The following is a 16,895-nucleotide window of genomic DNA, read 5'->3' as shown; positions in this document are numbered from 1 at the left end:
GAAGTCAGATGGTCCTGCTAAGGGAGTGCAAGTACTCAGGGAAAGAGGGGCATGCAAGTTGGGTTTGCACTTGGAGCAACAAGGGAGATTACTGGCTGATGCAAAGTATTGTGGCGCACCCAGAAAGGGCTGGGTCACAAAGGATGCCTAGTCTCAGATGCAAGAGACCCTGATGTCTCTTAAAGAGACTGACAAAACACAGTTTGTGGCCAAGAAGAGTGATTGTCCTAGGGTTAATGTGCTTGAAATGTGGAGAACTGAGGCATGTAAAGAGAGATTGCCTGGCAAGAACTTTGAACTGTAAACAGAGGGGACCTCCCAGTGGAGATGCATGAAGTTGCATGCGTAATGGGAAACTCACAGTATAGAAGCCAGGGCTAGAGCTTGACCAGAGGGTTCACCCTCCCCCTACTCTGATTTATTGGGGGACACAGTGATTTCTCTTGTAGCCATAGGGCAGAAGAACATCAGACGTTTTGAAGGGCTCGATGATCCCAGCACTTGCCGGGAAGGAAAGAAAGAAAGGGCCCCAGGCTGAGGAAGCTTGGGGGGGCAATATCAGCCTAGGTCCCAAAGTTCCTAGAGTCCCAGGGAGTATGTGGGGCAAGAATGCAAATGAGATGGTGAAGCAGTTATCCAGTTTGCAGGTGCAAATGTAGGTTTTCCTGGCAAAATTATTTGAGCAAGGGAAGCAAGCCCATCAACTGACAGGTAGGTTGGGCTAGTAGCAGGTAGTGAGGGAAATTATTTAGTCAGGTCTTGGATTAAAGTGTTTGAAAGGGAATGGAGCCTTACTCAGGAGACGCATTGTGTTAGCACTCAAGAAGCCCAACAGGTAAGAGTGCAGTGCCAACACTTGGATGGGCAGACAATGTTTAAAATACTGAAAGCTTTGAAAGACAATAAACCAGAATAAGATGTCAAAGGCCAGACGCTGCCTGACCAGGAGAGACTGTTCACAGCGGTGGCCAATACGCAAGGCTGAGAAATCCTGAGTCTTTAGGAGGGAAGCAGGGCTCAGCGATGGGGTAGCTTAAGACAAGAGTCCAAGCAACGGTATTACTGGGGATGACTGGTCAGGAAAGCAAATATATACTCAAGGCCGAAAGCGGATGCAAAGGAGTCTGAGTACAGGTCTCTTCTTGCCACTTTAGAGGTGAGAGTAGTGCATGTGAAAAGTTGTGAAGTTCCAAGTCTAAGAATAATAGAATCATGGAAGATTAGGATTGGAAGAGACCTCAGGATGTCATCTAGTCCAACCCCCTGCTCAAAGTAGGACCAACCCCAACTAAATCATCCCAGCCAGGGCTTTGTCAAGCTGGGCCTTAAAAAGCTTGAAGGATGGAGGAGATTCCACTACCTTCCTAGGTAACCCATTCCAGTGCTTCACTATCCTCCTAGTGAAATAGTTTTTCATAATATCCAACCTAGACCTCCCCACTGCAACTTGAGATCATTGGTCCTTGTTTTGTCATCTGCCACCACTGAGAACAGGCTAGCTCCATCCTCTTTGGAAACCCGCCTTCAGGTAGTTGAAGACTGCTATCAAATCCCCCCCTCTTTTTTTTCTTTTTCTTTTTTCTGCAGACTAAGGAACCCCAGTTCCCTCAGCCTCTCCTCATAAGTAATGTGCCCCAGTTCTCTTACCATTTTTATTGCCATCCGCTTGACTCTCCAATTTGTCCACATCATTTCTGTAGTGGGGGGCCCAAAACTGGACACACTACTCCAGATGTGGCCTCACCAGTTCCAAATAGAGGGGAATAATCACTTTCCTCTATCTGCTGGCAATGCTCCTACTAATGCAGCCCGATATGCCATTAGCCTTCTTGGCAACAAGGGCACACTGTTGATTGATATCCAGCTTCTCATCCACTCTAATCCCCAGGTCCTTTTCTGCAGAGCTGCGCTTAGCCAGTCGGTCCCCAGCCTGTGGCAGCGCATGGGATTCTTCTGTCTTAAGTGCAGGACTCTGCACTTGTCCTTACTGAACCTCATCAGATTTCTTTTAGCCCAATCCTCCAATTTGTCTAGGTCACTCTGGACCCTATCCCTATCCTCCAGCATATCTACCTCTCCCCCCAGTTTAGTGTCATCTGCGAACTTGCTGAGGGTGCAATCCATCTCATCATCCAGATCATTAATGAAGATGTTGAATAAAACTGGCCCCAGGACAGACCCCTGGGGCACTCCGCTTGATACCGGCTGCCAACTAGACATTGAGCTGTTGATCACTACCCGTTGAGCGTGACAATCTATCCAGCTTTCTATCCACCTTATAGTCCATTCATCATCCAGTCCATACTTTTTAAACTTACTGGCAAGAATACTGTGGGAGACCATATCAAAAGCTTTGCTAAAGCCAGGATATATCGCGTCCACCACTTTCCCCATATCTGCAGAACCAGTTATCTCATCATAGAAGGCAGTCTGGTTGGTCAGGCATGACTTGCCCTTGGTGAATCCATGTTGACTGTTCCTGATCACCTTTCTCTCCTCCAAGTGCTTCAAAATGGATTCCTCAAGGACCTGCTCCATGATTTTTCCAGGGACTGAGATGAGACTGACTGGTCTGTAGTTCCCCAGATTCTCCTTCTCTTTTTTTTTAAAAAGATGGGCACTATATTTGCCTTCTTCCAATTGTCTGGGACCTGATTGTTACGAGTTTTCAAAGATAATGGCCAATGGCTCTGCAATCACATCAGCCAACTTCCTCAGCACTCAGGTGCATTAGATCTGGCCCCATGGACTTGTGCATGTCCAGCTTTTCTAAATAGTCCTTAACCTGTTCTTTCACCAATGAGGACTGCTCACCTTCTCCCCATATTGTGCTGCCCAGTGCAGCAGTCTGGGAGCTGACCTTGTCTGTGAAGACCGAGGGGGAAAGCATTGAGTACTTCAGCTTTTCCCACATAATCTGTCACTAGGTTGCCTATTCCCATTCAGTAAGGATCCCACACTTTCCCTGACCACCTTCTTGTTGCTAGCATACCTGTAGAAACCTTTCTGGTTACCCTCCGTATCCCTTGCTAGCCGCAACTCCAATTGTGCGTTTGCCTTTCTGATTACACCCTTGTATGCTAGAGCAATATTTTTATACTCCTCTCTAGTCATCTGTCCAAGTTTCCACTTCTTGTAAACTTCCTTTTTGTGTTTAAGCTCACAGATTTCACTGTTAAGTCAAGCTGGTCACCGGCCATATTTGCTATTCTTTCTGCACATCAGGATGGTTTGTTCCAGTACCCTCAATAAGGCTTCTTTAAAATACAGCCAGCTCTGCTGGACTCCTTACCCCTTCATATTAGCCACCCAGGGAATTGTGCCCATCAGTTCCCTGAGGGAGTCAGTCTGCTTTTCTGAAGTCCAGGGTCTGTATTCTGCTGCTCTCCTTTCTTTTTGTCAGGATCCTGAATTAGACCATCTCACGGTCACTGCTGCCCAGGTTGCCACCCACTTCTATGTCCCCTACTGATTCTTCCTTGTTTGTGAGAAGCAGGTCAAGAGGAGCACGGCCCCTAGTTGATTCCTCAAGCACTTGCTCCAGGAAGTTGTCCCCAGCACTCTTCAAATCTTCCTGGATTGTCTGTGCATTGCTGTATTGATCTCCTAGCAGATGTCAGAGTGATTGAAGTACCCCATGAGAACTAGGGCCTGCGATCTGGAAACTTTTTTGTTAGTTGTCCAAAGAGAGCCTCATCTGGTGGTCTGTAGCAGACACCTACCACAATATCACCCTTGTTGCTCTCGTCTCTAAACTTAACCCAAAGACTCTCAACAGGCTTTTCTCCAGTTTCATACTGGAGCTCTGAGCAGTCATACTGCTCTCTTACATACAGTGCAACTTCTCCATCTTTTCTCCCCCTCCTGTACTTCCTGAACAGTTTATACCCATCCATGACAGTGCTCCAGTCATGTGAGTTACCCCACCGAGTCTGTGTTCCTTGACTGTGCCAGGGCTTCCAATTCTTCCTGTTTATCAGACTTTTTGTGTTCGTGTACAGGCGCCCAAGATAACTAGCCGATTTTCCTACTTTTTCAGTATGAATCAGGAGGCCTCCTCTGTTGCAGCCTCCTCCTTGTGTTTCCTCCCACTTTCCCACCTACCTCAGGGCTTAGGTCTCCATCCCCCGGTGAACCTAGTTTAAAGCCCTCCTCACTAGGTTAGCAAGCCTGTCTGCAAAGATGCTCTTCCCTCTCTTTGCATCCGAAGAAGTGGGTATTCACCCACGAAAGCTCATGCTGCAAAACGTCTGTTAGTCTATAACAGGGGTGTCCAAACTACGGCCCGCGGGCCAGTTTTTATTGGCCCGCAGCAAATTCTGAAAATATAATTGAATATGGCCCGCACATGGCGCTTGAGCTCAACTCTGTTGCACTTCTCAGTTTCAACACTAGATGGAGCCAGTCACAGAAAAGGTGCTTCTCCACTAAACAAAATTAAGCAAAGAAAAATAGTTACCACAGGTCACCAGAAATGGCAGCACCGAAGAAACGCAAGATAGCAAGTGAGTGTAGAACAGGGGTGGGCAAACTATGGCCTGCAGGCCACATCCGACCCGCGGGACCGTCCTGCTGAGCCCCCGAGCTTCTAGCCCGAGACGCCGCCGCCCTCCCACACTGTTCCCCTCGCCCACAGCCTCAGCTCGCCGCCGCTCCACTGCCGGAGCCGGTACAAGGCTCTGCTGTGAGCTCCTTGGGCAGTGCAGCTGCAGAGTCCGGCCTGACCCAGTGCTCTGAGCTGCGCGGTGGCGGTGGTGGCATGTCCCGGCAACAGCCGGGTGGCGCGGCTGTAACACTGCCAGCCACTGGTGCTCCAGGCAGCACGGTAAGGAGGCAGGGAGCAGGGTGGGTTGGATAGAGGGCAGGAGAGTCCGGGGTGGTGGTCAGGGGCGGGGTGTGGATAGGGGTTGGGGGAACAGGGGTTGAATGGGGCAGGGGTCCCGGGGATAGTCAGGAAGGAGGGGGTTGGATGGGGTGGCAGGGGGCAGTGAGGGGCAGGGGTTCTGGGGCAGTCGGGGACAGGGAGAAGGGGTGGGTGGATGGGGCAGGGGTCCCGGGGGTAGTCAGGAAGGAGGGGGTTGGGTGGGGTGGCAGGGGCAGTGAGGGGCAGGGGTTCTGGGGGCAGTCGGGGACAGGGAGAAGGGGTGTGGATGGGGCAGGGGTCCCGGGAGGGCCGTCAGGAATGAGAGGAGGGGTTGGATGGGGTGGCAGGGGCCCAGGGGCAATCAGGGGACAGGGAGCAGGTGTGTGTGGATGGGGCAGGGGTCCCGGGGGGTCGTCCGGAAGGAGGGGGGGTGGGTGGGGTGGCAGGGGGCAGTGAGGGGCCGGGGTTCTGGGGGCAGTCGGGGACAGGGAGAAGGGGTGTGGATGGGGCAGGGGTCCCGGGAGGGCCGTCAGGAATGAGAGGAGGGGTTGGATGGGGTGGCAGGGGCCCAGGGGCAATCAGGGGACAGGGAGCAGGTGTGTGTGGATGGGGCAGGGGTCCCAGAGGGACCATCAGGGAATGGGGCAGTTGGATGGGGCAGGAGTCCTGGCCGGGGGGGGGGTGGTAGATAGGAGGTGGGGGCTGGGCCATGACCCCCTCCCCTAACCGGCCCTCCATACAATTTACGAAACCCGATGTGGCCCTCAGGCCAAAAAGTTTGCCCGCCCCTGGTCTATAAGGTGCCACAGGATTCTTTGCTGCTTCCCTCTCTTTGTTAGGTGGATCCCATCTCTTCCTAGTAATCCTTCTTTGAGCAACAACATCCCATGGTTGAAGACTCCAAACCCTCTCTCCAACACCACCTGCACAACCATGCATTTATCTCCACAATTCAATGGTCTCTACCTGGACCTTTTCCTTCAACAGAGGAGGATGGACAAGAACAAAAATTGCACCTCAAACTCCTTTATTCTTCCCAGAGCCACATAGTCTTCAGTGACCCACTCAAGCCTGAAAACGGTTTCTTACCACTATCAGCATTGGGGGTTCATGGTTTCTCCTCTTGCTTCTTCTGGAGGTCACATGCTGCCAATTATCTTCCCCGTTCTGCAGTGCCCTCTCTGATTCTTCAGCATGCTGTGCCTGCAGTACCAAACGCTGACTTCTATCCAGGAAAACCTTCATTTTCTTGGATGCAATGCAGGGTTGATACTTGGGTCTCTAGTCCTTTAACCTTCTCTTCCAAGTTGGAGACCAGCTTGCACTTTGTACAGACGAAGTCACTTCTCTCTGGGAGAAAGACAAACAAACATGGCACGTCCCATGCAGGTCACAACAGCTGATCGCTCACTATCCATAATGTCTTCCTTCCTTCTGTGAGCAGTAAATACAACATCTGAAGCCTGAAAGGCCAAAAAAAACCCACTGTGGGAACTCGCCCCAGGAGAACTCCCAGGCAAACTCCATCTTGTTCAGGTTTACTGTCTTCCAAACTTGGATGGGCAGACACTTTTTAAAAATACTCCAAGTGCTGGCGCTGCACCTTTACCTGTTGGGCCTCTTGAGTGCTAATATGAAGTTTCTCCTGAGTAAGCTCACGACCCCCCCATATAATAACCTCACGACCCCCCCTCAGGGGTCCCGACCCCCAGTTTGAGAACCCCTGAGCTATAACTCTCTATGGAGGCTTTTCACAAAGGGCAGTTGGACAGAATTAATGTGACTGACAGATGACATCGACCAGCCAAAACAGGAAGTGAAAGACACTATGGACAGACAGTACAGCACCACACAGAAGGATTTGAAGCAGCTGCTGCATCTGGAATAGAAGAGGGCAGACAAGCTCTATGAGGCTTCTTGGCCAATGGCAGGATACAGGTGCCAGTCTCCCTGTGGCCGAGCAGCTGCTTTCAGAGGTGAGGCTAAAAGTGGGAAATGAAGAAAGGAAGAAAAGAGGCTGCTAAAGGATCAGCTTCAGTCGGCACATAGCAAAGGAGGCTGGAGTCTCCCATCTCCAAGAAGAGCTAGACAAGCTTACTGAGGAGTTAAAGGAGAAGAAAGAGAGTTTTCCACAACTACAGATGGTGAAGGATGCTTTTTTCGTTATCAGGGCCAAGAGTGAGGTGATACGGCAGAGGAAAGACTAAGAGCCGAAATCTCTGCAGCATTGTAACCTGAAACTGAAAAGGAGCTGCAGACAGCTATGTGGAATGTCTCTGAGGTCCAGGGCCAGATGGCATTGCAAGCTTCCATAGAGCGATCACCATTCGCTTCTCCACTCTGAGAGGGTCTCATTTTTGTGTTGCTGTGCTTCAGGGCAGGTGAAAGCTCTGCACAAAATTCCTGGAATGTGGCCTTCTGCATTCCAAAGTTGTGCAGCCACTGCTTGTCATCCCATAGCTGTGTAACGATATGGTTCCACCAGTCAGTGCTTGTTTCCCGGGAGCAGAAACAGTACTCAGCTGTGTCCAGTTGATGCACAACTGCCATCAGCAACTGTGAATTGTTTCACTCGAAGGCTTACAGTGGGGCTGCTTGGATGACATCGCAGTGTTCTGCGATGGTGGGTCCTGTCTCGGCTCTGGAAATACTGCAGCATAAGATGTTGTGAGCATTACAAAACACCTTACAAGAGTGCACAGCTGAGCGGGTTCCATGCTTATCAGGTTGTGGTGTCCATGCGGCTAACCCAGGCTTTTGAAAAAAGGTGTGAAGAAACCTTGATTTGTTTGCTGTTGATATTAGGGAGGGAAGGAGGAAGATGCATAATAAGAGACTAACGCCATGTTCCCATTAGAACCTGTGACAATGTCTTGGTTACATGAAGCATTGCAAGTCTGTTAGCCAAAAGGGTTCGTTCTCCCCGGAGCTCGTCAATTACCCCAAGGAGGCACAGAGACCAAGATGGAGTATAAACAGATAGCAGCCCTTTATTAAGCGATCAGCTGAGCGGGTGCCCCCCTCGGTTCATACCAGAGGAGTGACACCCCGATACAGAGCAGTGAGTACATATATATACTATTATTGACGTCATATCAGATCATAGTGATACACCATATTTTCAGGATTTTGCAGACGTGGGGTACATAGGTCTATTTACTTGTACTCTAAACATGCCACGTTTTTCCCCTTGACCATGGTACTGTTCAATATTTATTATTAGTTATGCAAGCAGGTCATAGGATCCTTTAGCAATAGCATCGTTTCCCAGAACAACTAAGCACATTCCCAGACAATTAAGCACAAATCATGTTATCTATCAAGTCCTACCCAAAATCCCATTTGCCTATTTGCACTGTGGGATAGCTACCCACAGTACAGTGCTCCGTGCGTCAATGCAAGCGCGGCTAACCAGGATGCACTCTGCCGATGCAATGAGCATAGGGTGGACACACAAGATCGACTAGCTTAATTTGGAAGCTCTATGTTGACTTTCATAAAGTCAGCTTAACTTTGTAGTGTAGACATGGCCAGAGCTCTTCTGCAGGTCTGGGAAACATTTTGTAGGGCCTGGCTACAATTAAAGATGTAGAGTGCTGGGAGTTAAACCAGCCTTCAGAGACAGCAGGAGGGAAAACGCTGCCATGTGTTCACACTGTCAGCTGCAACCACAGTGGCGTGGCCACATTAGCAGCTCTTGTAACACCACAGAAAGCAGTGCATTGTAGTAGCTATCCCAGTGTGCAAGTGGCTGCAGTGTGCTTTTCAAGAGGAGGTGGTGGAGTGTGACAGAGCATGTGTTGTGTGGGGGGAGAGACAGTGTGTTTTGGGGGGCAGAGGGTGTGTCAGCATGCTGTCTTGTAAGTTCAGACAGCAGCAGACCCTCCCCACCCCCGCGCCCCTCTCTCTCTCATGCACGCACAAATGCCTGCCTCAGCGGTAGCAGCAGCATTCCACAATAATGGTTTGCTTTGTGTCCTGGAGCAGATAAGCATGCCGGCTGTCAGAAATGGAGCTTTGAAAGGGGATAGCCACATGCCTGCAGCCTAGTTCAAAACAATGATCAGAGTGGCCACTTGACTTCAGGGGATTATGGGACGTTTCCGGAGGCCAGTCACAGCGCAGTAATGCAACACATCCACACTGACACCCGGGCGTTTCAGCCTGGGCGCAGCAAGCTTTATGTGTCTTGTGGAGGTGGATTACCAGGAGCGCTCCAACTGCAGCATCCAGGAACTCTAAGGGCTTGGCTACACTTGTGAGTTGCAGCTCTGGTGGAGGCTTTCCAGCGCTGCAACTTAGTAACTGTCCACACCTGCAAGGCACATCCAGCGCTGCAACTCCCTGGCTGCAGCGTTGGCTGAACACCTGGTCTGCTTGGGGTGTAGCGAGTGCAGCGCTGATGATCCAGCGCTGCTCGTCAAGTGTGGACACACACCAGCGCTGTTATTGGCCTCCAGGGTATTAGGGGAGATCCCAGAATGCTTTTAAGTAAATTACTCTCTTTGTTTTGTTATGCAGCCTCTCTTTGTTTTGTTGTGAACTCAGAGCTCCCGAGCTGCTTATCTAAACAAACACAGCTCCTGTTTGCTGTGATCAATCTGTAAGTGACTGTGAACAATCAAATGAGATAACCCCCTGCCTACCTCATTCACAGGGGTTGAGTGTGTGTTTGATGAGAGAAAAGGATGGGGGGGGAAGGGAGTCCATGCTGCTTATCTGGTCTGCAGGCTGTTTGCAATTAAGAGTAAGGGGTTGGAAAAATTTTCTGATTTTCAAGGCAGGGAGCTAATACACAGTGTTGGCTCCAAAAATCCACTCACACTCTCTCTCTCCCTCCCCCGCTCCCTGTCACACTACACCCCACCCCCCTCTTTTGAAAAGCACGTTGCTGCCACTTGAACGCTGGGATAGCTGCCCATAATGCATCACTCCCAACAGCGCTGCAAATGTGGCCACACTGCAGCGCTGGTAGCTGTCAGTGTGGCCACACACCAGCACTGTTCCTACACAGCTGGATGACCAGCGCTGTAAACTCCCAGCGCTGCAACTCTCAAGTGTAGCCAAGCCCAAAGTGCCTTGCCATTGTGAACACCTCAGGAGTTAGGATGCCCGGGGCTGATTTAATGTGCTCTAACTTGCAAGTGTAGTCAAGCCCTTAAAGTGTTACAGCTAAATACAAGGTGGAATAGATTGTTTAGTGTAAGTAGTTAAAACATTTCAAGGGACCATTCAAGGTGAAGTGCTCTGTTAACACCCCCCCAGTAATGGGGAGAGGGAAAGGCAGCTTGTTTTGTGGTTGGTAATGGGTTATAAATGGTTGTAATGAGCCATAAATTCAGTGTGTCTACTCAGTCCAGTCTATTCAGTAACTAAAGGTTACAGACTTTTGAAGGTGTTGTGCAGATTTCCTATGAGAATAAGAACTGAGGGCTTGGCTACGCTTGCAGATGTAGAGCGCTTTGAGTTAAACCAACCTTCGGAGAGCGCAGTAGGGAAAGTGCTGCAGTCTGTCCACACTGACAGCTGCAAGCGCACTGGCGTGGCCACATTTGCGGCACTTGCAGCGTCATTGGGAGCGGTGCATTATGGGCAGCTATCCCAGCATTCAAGTGGCTGTAATGTGCTTTTCAAATGTGGGGGGTGGGGTGGACTGTGAAAGGGAGTGTGTTGCGTGTATGTGGGCGGAGGGAGAATGGGTTTTTGGGGTGCTCAGTGTCAGCATGCTGTCTTGTAAGTTCAGACCCCCCCACCTCTCTCTCTCACTCACACTCACAGCAAGCAACATTCCTAAGTAATGTTTGCTTTGTCTCAGAACAGATAAACATGATGGCTGTCAGAAACGGGGCTTTGAAGGGGCATATCTGCATTTCTACAGCCGAGTTCAAAACAATGACAAGAGTGGTCAAGTGACTTAAGGGGATTATGGGACATTTCTGGAGGCTGATCAAAGTGCAGTAATGCAACACCTCATTCACACTGATGCTGGGGCATTTCAGCCGAGGGGCAGCAAGCGTTATGCTTCTCGTGGAGGTGGATTACCAGGAACGCTCCAGCTGCAGAGTCCCGGTGTTCTAAGTGCCTTGCCAGTGTGGGCGGGTTGTGAGTTAGGGCGCCTGGGGCTGCTTTAATGCGCTCTAACTTGCAAGTGTAGGCACTCCCTAAGTTTTCCTTAGCTGCCCAAGCAATGTGCCTCTATTCTAATCTAAAGGAACCATCTCCAGGACATAGGGTAATTCAGGCCCCTATTCTGCAAACACTTAAATGCATACATAATTTTACTTTAATAATCCCATTGAAGTAAATGCAACTACCCATATGAGTAAAGCTTAAAGAGTGGCCACTTGACTTAAGGGGATTATAGGATGTTACTGGAAGTCAGAGTGCAGTAATGCAACACCTCGTTCACACTGATGCTGGGGCGTCTCAGCCAAGACGCATCAGGCGTTATTCCTTTCGCTGAGATGGAGTACCAGGAATGCTCTGACCAGGAGTCAAAGTGCTATAGCCAAGCCCTGATAGATCAGATATAGAGTGATCACTCTGTGAAATGTGTTCACCCACAGGTGATGTGGTGTTTTTGTCTTTTATCATTTTCCTGTGTTAATCTGAGTGTGCAGTAATTGTCTGGTTTCACCCATGTAGTTATTGGGGCATTTTGTGTTGACCCTGTAGACTTTTATTCACTGCTATGATGATCAACACCCTCCAACAACACACCTTTCAAGATCCATGGGTCCTACACGTGGCTATCACAACATCTGGTGTATGTCATCCAGAGCTGCCAAAGCAGTCTTGGAGTTACAGGGCTCTTTCTTGAGAAAAGTAGAGGCCCAGCCCTCCTAGTGAGAAGGATATGATCCCAGAAAGATTGTATAAAAGTTGGAGGTGTAGCACATCTGTAATATCATGACACAGTGGTAATCTTGTCTGACTAAGCTGTGTAATTTTACCATATTTGGCCATATTCAGTGATTACTTAAAGGGGGGCAGGGACCCAAAGGGACCTGTTGGTTTGATTGCCTGTTTTCCCGAAACGGGTAGGGTTTAGCAGGACTGTGAAGACCAATGGCTGAATGAGTACTCCTAGGAGAATTCTATGCTAAAAATTAAAAATTCTGCAGAATTCTGCATATTTTATTTGTCAAAGTAATGCAATATAATCACACCATTTTAACTTACTTTGGTAACTTATTTAAACTACTATACAGAAAAAAAATCACAATAATTGTTCAGCATTTCCTAATGCACAGAAAAGTTAAATTACAAATACTTTGTAACCAATACCCTGTACTCTAGTTTTAATCTTGGATTTTCATTTAAATTACATTACTTTTATTTTGGTGTTCTGTAAAGTAGAATGTCGTTTTAAATTCCTCAGACTTTCACACATGAGTCATACAGTGTTGCTAATCGTGCTGCCTTTTAAAAAATGGATAGGTAAAATAGATCCTGAGCTGCAGTCTAATCCCCTTGTGCCACTCTGGCAGAGGGGGGGAAAAAATGAGAAAGCACTAAGGGCTTGGCTACACTTACAAATTTGCAGCGCTGCAGCAGGGTGTGAAAACACACCCTCTCCAGCGCTGCAAATTGCGGCGCTGCAAAGCGCCAGTGTGGTCAAAGCCCACTCCCAGCGCTGTCCGTTATTCCCCACAGGGAGGTGGAGTACGGACAGCGCTGGGAGAGCTCTCTCCCAGCGCTGGCGCTTTGACTACATTTAGCGCTATCGCGGCAGCGCTTTGAAGTGCTAAGTGTAGCCACAGCCATAGATCTTCCTAGCTGATGATTCCCTTACTGTCATTTACTACAAGGCTACTTTACACTGCCCTGGCAATGTAAAGGAGCCTTTAAGCTTTTACATGTGTTTTAGGCTCCTGGGAGAACTGACTAAGAATGGGAACAATTAACCGACAAGGGGAACATTAGCAGCCTACCTGCTTAGTTGTTACATTTCTGCTCTGCTTCACAGGACTGAGCTTGCCTCACACAACCCTACCCCCTCCAAGCCAGGGACACCACAATAGTGAGGGAGAGGGACAGTCTCTTCTGCTCATCTGCATGCAGGTGTGTGCCCAGCCCTGCCCCCTTAACATCTCTCCATGCATGCTGAAATCCCCACCCCGCGATCTACATCTGTTGGCTGCTGCAGGCAGATGCGGCCAGGGACGGGTGTTCCCCACAGATTTCTTTGCTCTCCCATTTTTCTGCAGGGGAGAAAAGCAATCTGAAACAGTATTCTGTGCAGAATTCCCCCAGGAGTAAATGAGGAGTAGTGCTGATTGATTTCTAAGGGCAAGTCAACACTTGAAACGCTGCACTGGCGCAGTTGCATTGCTGTAGTGCTTTAATGAAGACTTTGAGCCAATGCAAGAGAGCTCTCCCATTGGTGTAGTTAAACCATCTATCCAAGAGATGGTAGCTATGTCAGTGGGAGAGCTTCTCCCATAGCACTGTCTACATAGGGGGTTAAGTTGGTATAGCTTCATCGCTCAGGGGTGTGGATTTTTCACCCCTGAGTGACTTAGTTATACCAATATAGATCTGTAGTGTAGACCAGACCTGAGGCAAATTCATCCAGTTCTACTCAAAGAAAATAGTAAGACCATTCATGTTGAGGGTGGGTATGATGGTGCACCCCATAAGGCTTTATGGAAATATGCTTATGAATATATATATGACATAACTGGAATATGTTTTATGCTACATATGCCATGTAACATATCTCTGTAAAGGTTATGATCTACTGAATCTATTCATCCAATTTGTATGGATGTATCATTTTTGTATTCGAAGTTATGAATATTGGCTGTATAGTTGCTTGATTTTTAAGTAGCCTTAGTAAAGCGTTTGGTCATCTTATTGAGAAAGGAATGTGCAAATTAAGTGCCTAATCAAGAAACACTTAACGAACAATGGAATCTTGAAAGGCTCCGGTCCACATAAGAGGTCTTCCTGGAGACATTCAAGATAGCAATTGCTGCTGCCTGTAAAAACTGAGTCATGCATGGACTTGTGACTTGCCCCGCTGACTCCAAAACTCCATTTTGGAGCTGGACTTTGCACAGGAGAGAGGAGGGGGTCTCCACCCACAAGAGGAAGTCTATTAAAGCCTGGGGGAGACCCCTCTATTTTGTCTTCAGCTGGCTCAAGAGACAGCCTCTCCACTCACAAGGATACCTGAAAGAAATTGGAACAAAGGACAGTAACTACAGGGGGTGTGAGTGATTGCTGTCTCCAGACTAGAAGGAGACTAGTCTGTAAAAGGATGCTTACTGGAACACCTCTGAGGGTGAGGTTTTATCTGTATTTAGTTTTCTTACTGTATTAGGCATAGGCTTGCATGCTTTATTTTATTTTGCTTGGTAATTCACTTTGTTCTGTCTGCTATTACTTGGAACCACTTAAATCCTACTTTCTGTATTTAATAAAATCACTTTTTACTTATTAATTAACCCAGAGTAGACCTGGGGGTATACCTGATAGAGAGAGATCAGTGTTATAGAGGGCGAACAATTTGAGTTTACCCTGCATAAGCTTTATACGGGGTAAAACAGATTTATTTGGGGTTTGGACCCCATTGGGAGTTGGGCATCTGAGTGTCAGCCCTGGTCTGTGCTTGGGGGCGGGGCGGGGGGGGGATCAATCTAAGTTAAGAAACTTCAGCTACGTGAATAACATAGCTGAAGTCGATGTACTTAGATCAACTTTCTACAGCATCTTCACTGTGGGTAGTTGACTGCTCCCCGGTCGACTCTGCCTGTGTCTCTCGCCGAGCTGGAGTACAGGAGTCGATGGGAGAGCGCTTGGGGGTTGATTATCAGGTCTAGACTAGATGTGATAAATCAATCCCTGCTGGATCGACCTCTGCCCACTGATCCGGCCGATAGTGTAGGCATACCCTAAGAAACAGGAACATTTCTTAAGCTGTTTTCAGTTAAGCCTACAGCTATTAGGGGATGTGGTTCAGACCTGGGTCTGGGTTTGCAGCAGGCTAGTGGGTCTGGCTCAAGCCAGGCAGGGCACTGAAGTCCCAAACTGCCACGGCAGGAAAGCAGGGGCAGAAGTAGTCATGGCACATCAGTTGGCAGCCCCAAGGGGGTTTCTGTGATCCAGCCCATCATAGTGGGATTAAAAATGCTTGCATTCAGAGTAGAAGGAGTAGAATAATCTTTGTGGTTGTGTCCACAGAAGATTTTTTTTTCTTTTGTTATTTGAAAGCAAAGTTTTCTAGCACTATTACTATTCCTTGATATCTTAGTACAGCAAAGGGTGAGAAAAGTGGTGATAGACAGGGCTTTGGAGCAGAGCATGGAGCAGTGGAGCTGCAGGTTTTGGCCAGAGCTGGAGCGGAGCTGGAACAGTCACTATTGGTGCCGGAGCGGAGCAAGTCAAAAATTTGATTGCTCCAAATCTCTGGTGACAGACCTTAAAAAGTCCTTAGCTAAGTTAAATAAACGTAAACTGCTTTAGAACCAGTTAAATCACTATTGCTTAGAGGAATTATGTTGCCTGTGGTTTGTGCATTGTGATTTTTATTGCTATTCAAAAAATAAAATTTTCTTTATTTTTAGGTTCGTGAGAAATTTAGAAAGCGTTCTTCAAATAAACATAAAACAGGTATGTAAACTGACATTGGAAGTTAGCAAACATTTTACTTTGTATTTCCTCTTGTCTGCTTTACTTGGTCATTCGGACTGATGTTTCACTCCCCCCCCCCCCCCTTATATTTTGCTTGGATGGCTGGGAACATTCTTTTGCAGCCCTGTTGAGCAGAAGCGTGTATGTTTCATGCTGCAATATTTCTCACTCTTGTCCTAACAGAGAACCATATGTTTGCGAGAATAATATGGATATTTTATTAGGATTACATGCATGCAACCTCTTAGTATGATGTGAGAATTAAAGCTTAAATTAGCATTAATTTTCCACATCAGGTTCAACTTCACTTTCTTAATGAGGTGTCTTTGAGTTGCTTCAGCTACGTGGTCTTGGGCTGCAATCCTGCAGAGGCTTAATTTTACACTGTGAAGAGACCCATTGAAGTAATTGGGGCCAGGATCTAGCAGCTTGGTTTGTTTGAGCTACAGTTTTTTCTGTAACTAAATATGCATTTCTGTAGAAAGGAAGGATTGTCTTGCAGTTAAGGCACTGGACTTTAAATTGGGCGATTTTAGTTGAATTCCTGATTTTGCCAGACTTACTGTGTGTCCATGGGCATGTTGTTGTCAGTTTTTGGCTGCATATGTATTCTCTCTGGCCAGATAGCTCAGAAGCAGACTTTATCGAACTGCCCTAGAAGACCACAGACTTGGTTCAGTGGCGAAGGCACTTGGCCAAGTTTATTATCCTAGCTCCCTGGATCAACATCTACAGTTACACTAGAACATGTATGCCTGTTACAATGGACTTGGCTCAGTGAGCTGTGGCCTTTGACTTCCCCATAGGCTGGACAAAGACACCTTCCCCCTCCCCCCCCCATGACCCTTTATATACACTGATACAAATAAGTTATGTATTGCCCCTCGGACGTGGTTAGTTACCACCCTTTACCTTGTACATGTTGGCTCGATCAAAACATCTCTGTCCATCACTCTGTCATCCTGACCTTATCTTTAGGAGGGGTAAGTGTGTCACTGTATCATCTTCAGGGAGTATATTTATACCATAACTTGATATTGTGGTGTTCTGGTACTACCCTTCTGGAATGTTATTAATGCAAGTATCCTGTGCCTAGCACTTCTTAGGAGTCTTTGTATTTTTGTAATGCCAGCCCTGTTCTTGCCAAGTTCGTGTATCAGACAGTGAACCTGCAAGCAACCATCTGTTTCGTAAGAGGGCCTGACTTTTGCTGAAAGCCTGACTCTTGCAAACCTTGCTTTATATCAGCAGGGCCTGACTTAGGCCATAGGCCTCATACCAAGTCCCATGCTTCAGGCTCTCTCAGAGTACGTCTACACTACGGGATTATTCCGATTTTACATAAACCGGTTGTGTAAAACTGATTGTATAAAGTCGAGTGCACGTGGCCACA

General features: G+C 47.9%; 1 protein-coding gene across 6 annotated transcripts in view; it reads left to right on the top strand.

Moving 5' to 3' along the window:
• The window catches only part of TTC3 (tetratricopeptide repeat domain 3), a 145,153-nt gene that overhangs the window by 3,613 nt on the left and 124,645 nt on the right, over positions 1-16,895 (top strand). For all 6 annotated transcript variants that reach the window (XM_039504605.1, XM_039504583.1, XM_039504573.1 and 3 more), the window contains exon 3: positions 15,436-15,481. In XM_039504605.1, coding sequence (XP_039360539.1) covers positions 15,436-15,481 — 46 coding nt within the window. The remainder of the gene's footprint in view (positions 1-15,435; positions 15,482-16,895) is intronic.

Source organism: Mauremys reevesii, linkage group 1, assembly GCF_016161935.1.
Source record: "Mauremys reevesii isolate NIE-2019 linkage group 1, ASM1616193v1, whole genome shotgun sequence".
Taxonomy (NCBI): Eukaryota; Metazoa; Chordata; order Testudines; family Geoemydidae; genus Mauremys; species Mauremys reevesii.
Note: the sequence above shows the minus strand (reverse complement) of the source record. Positions and strands in the feature narration are given on the sequence as shown.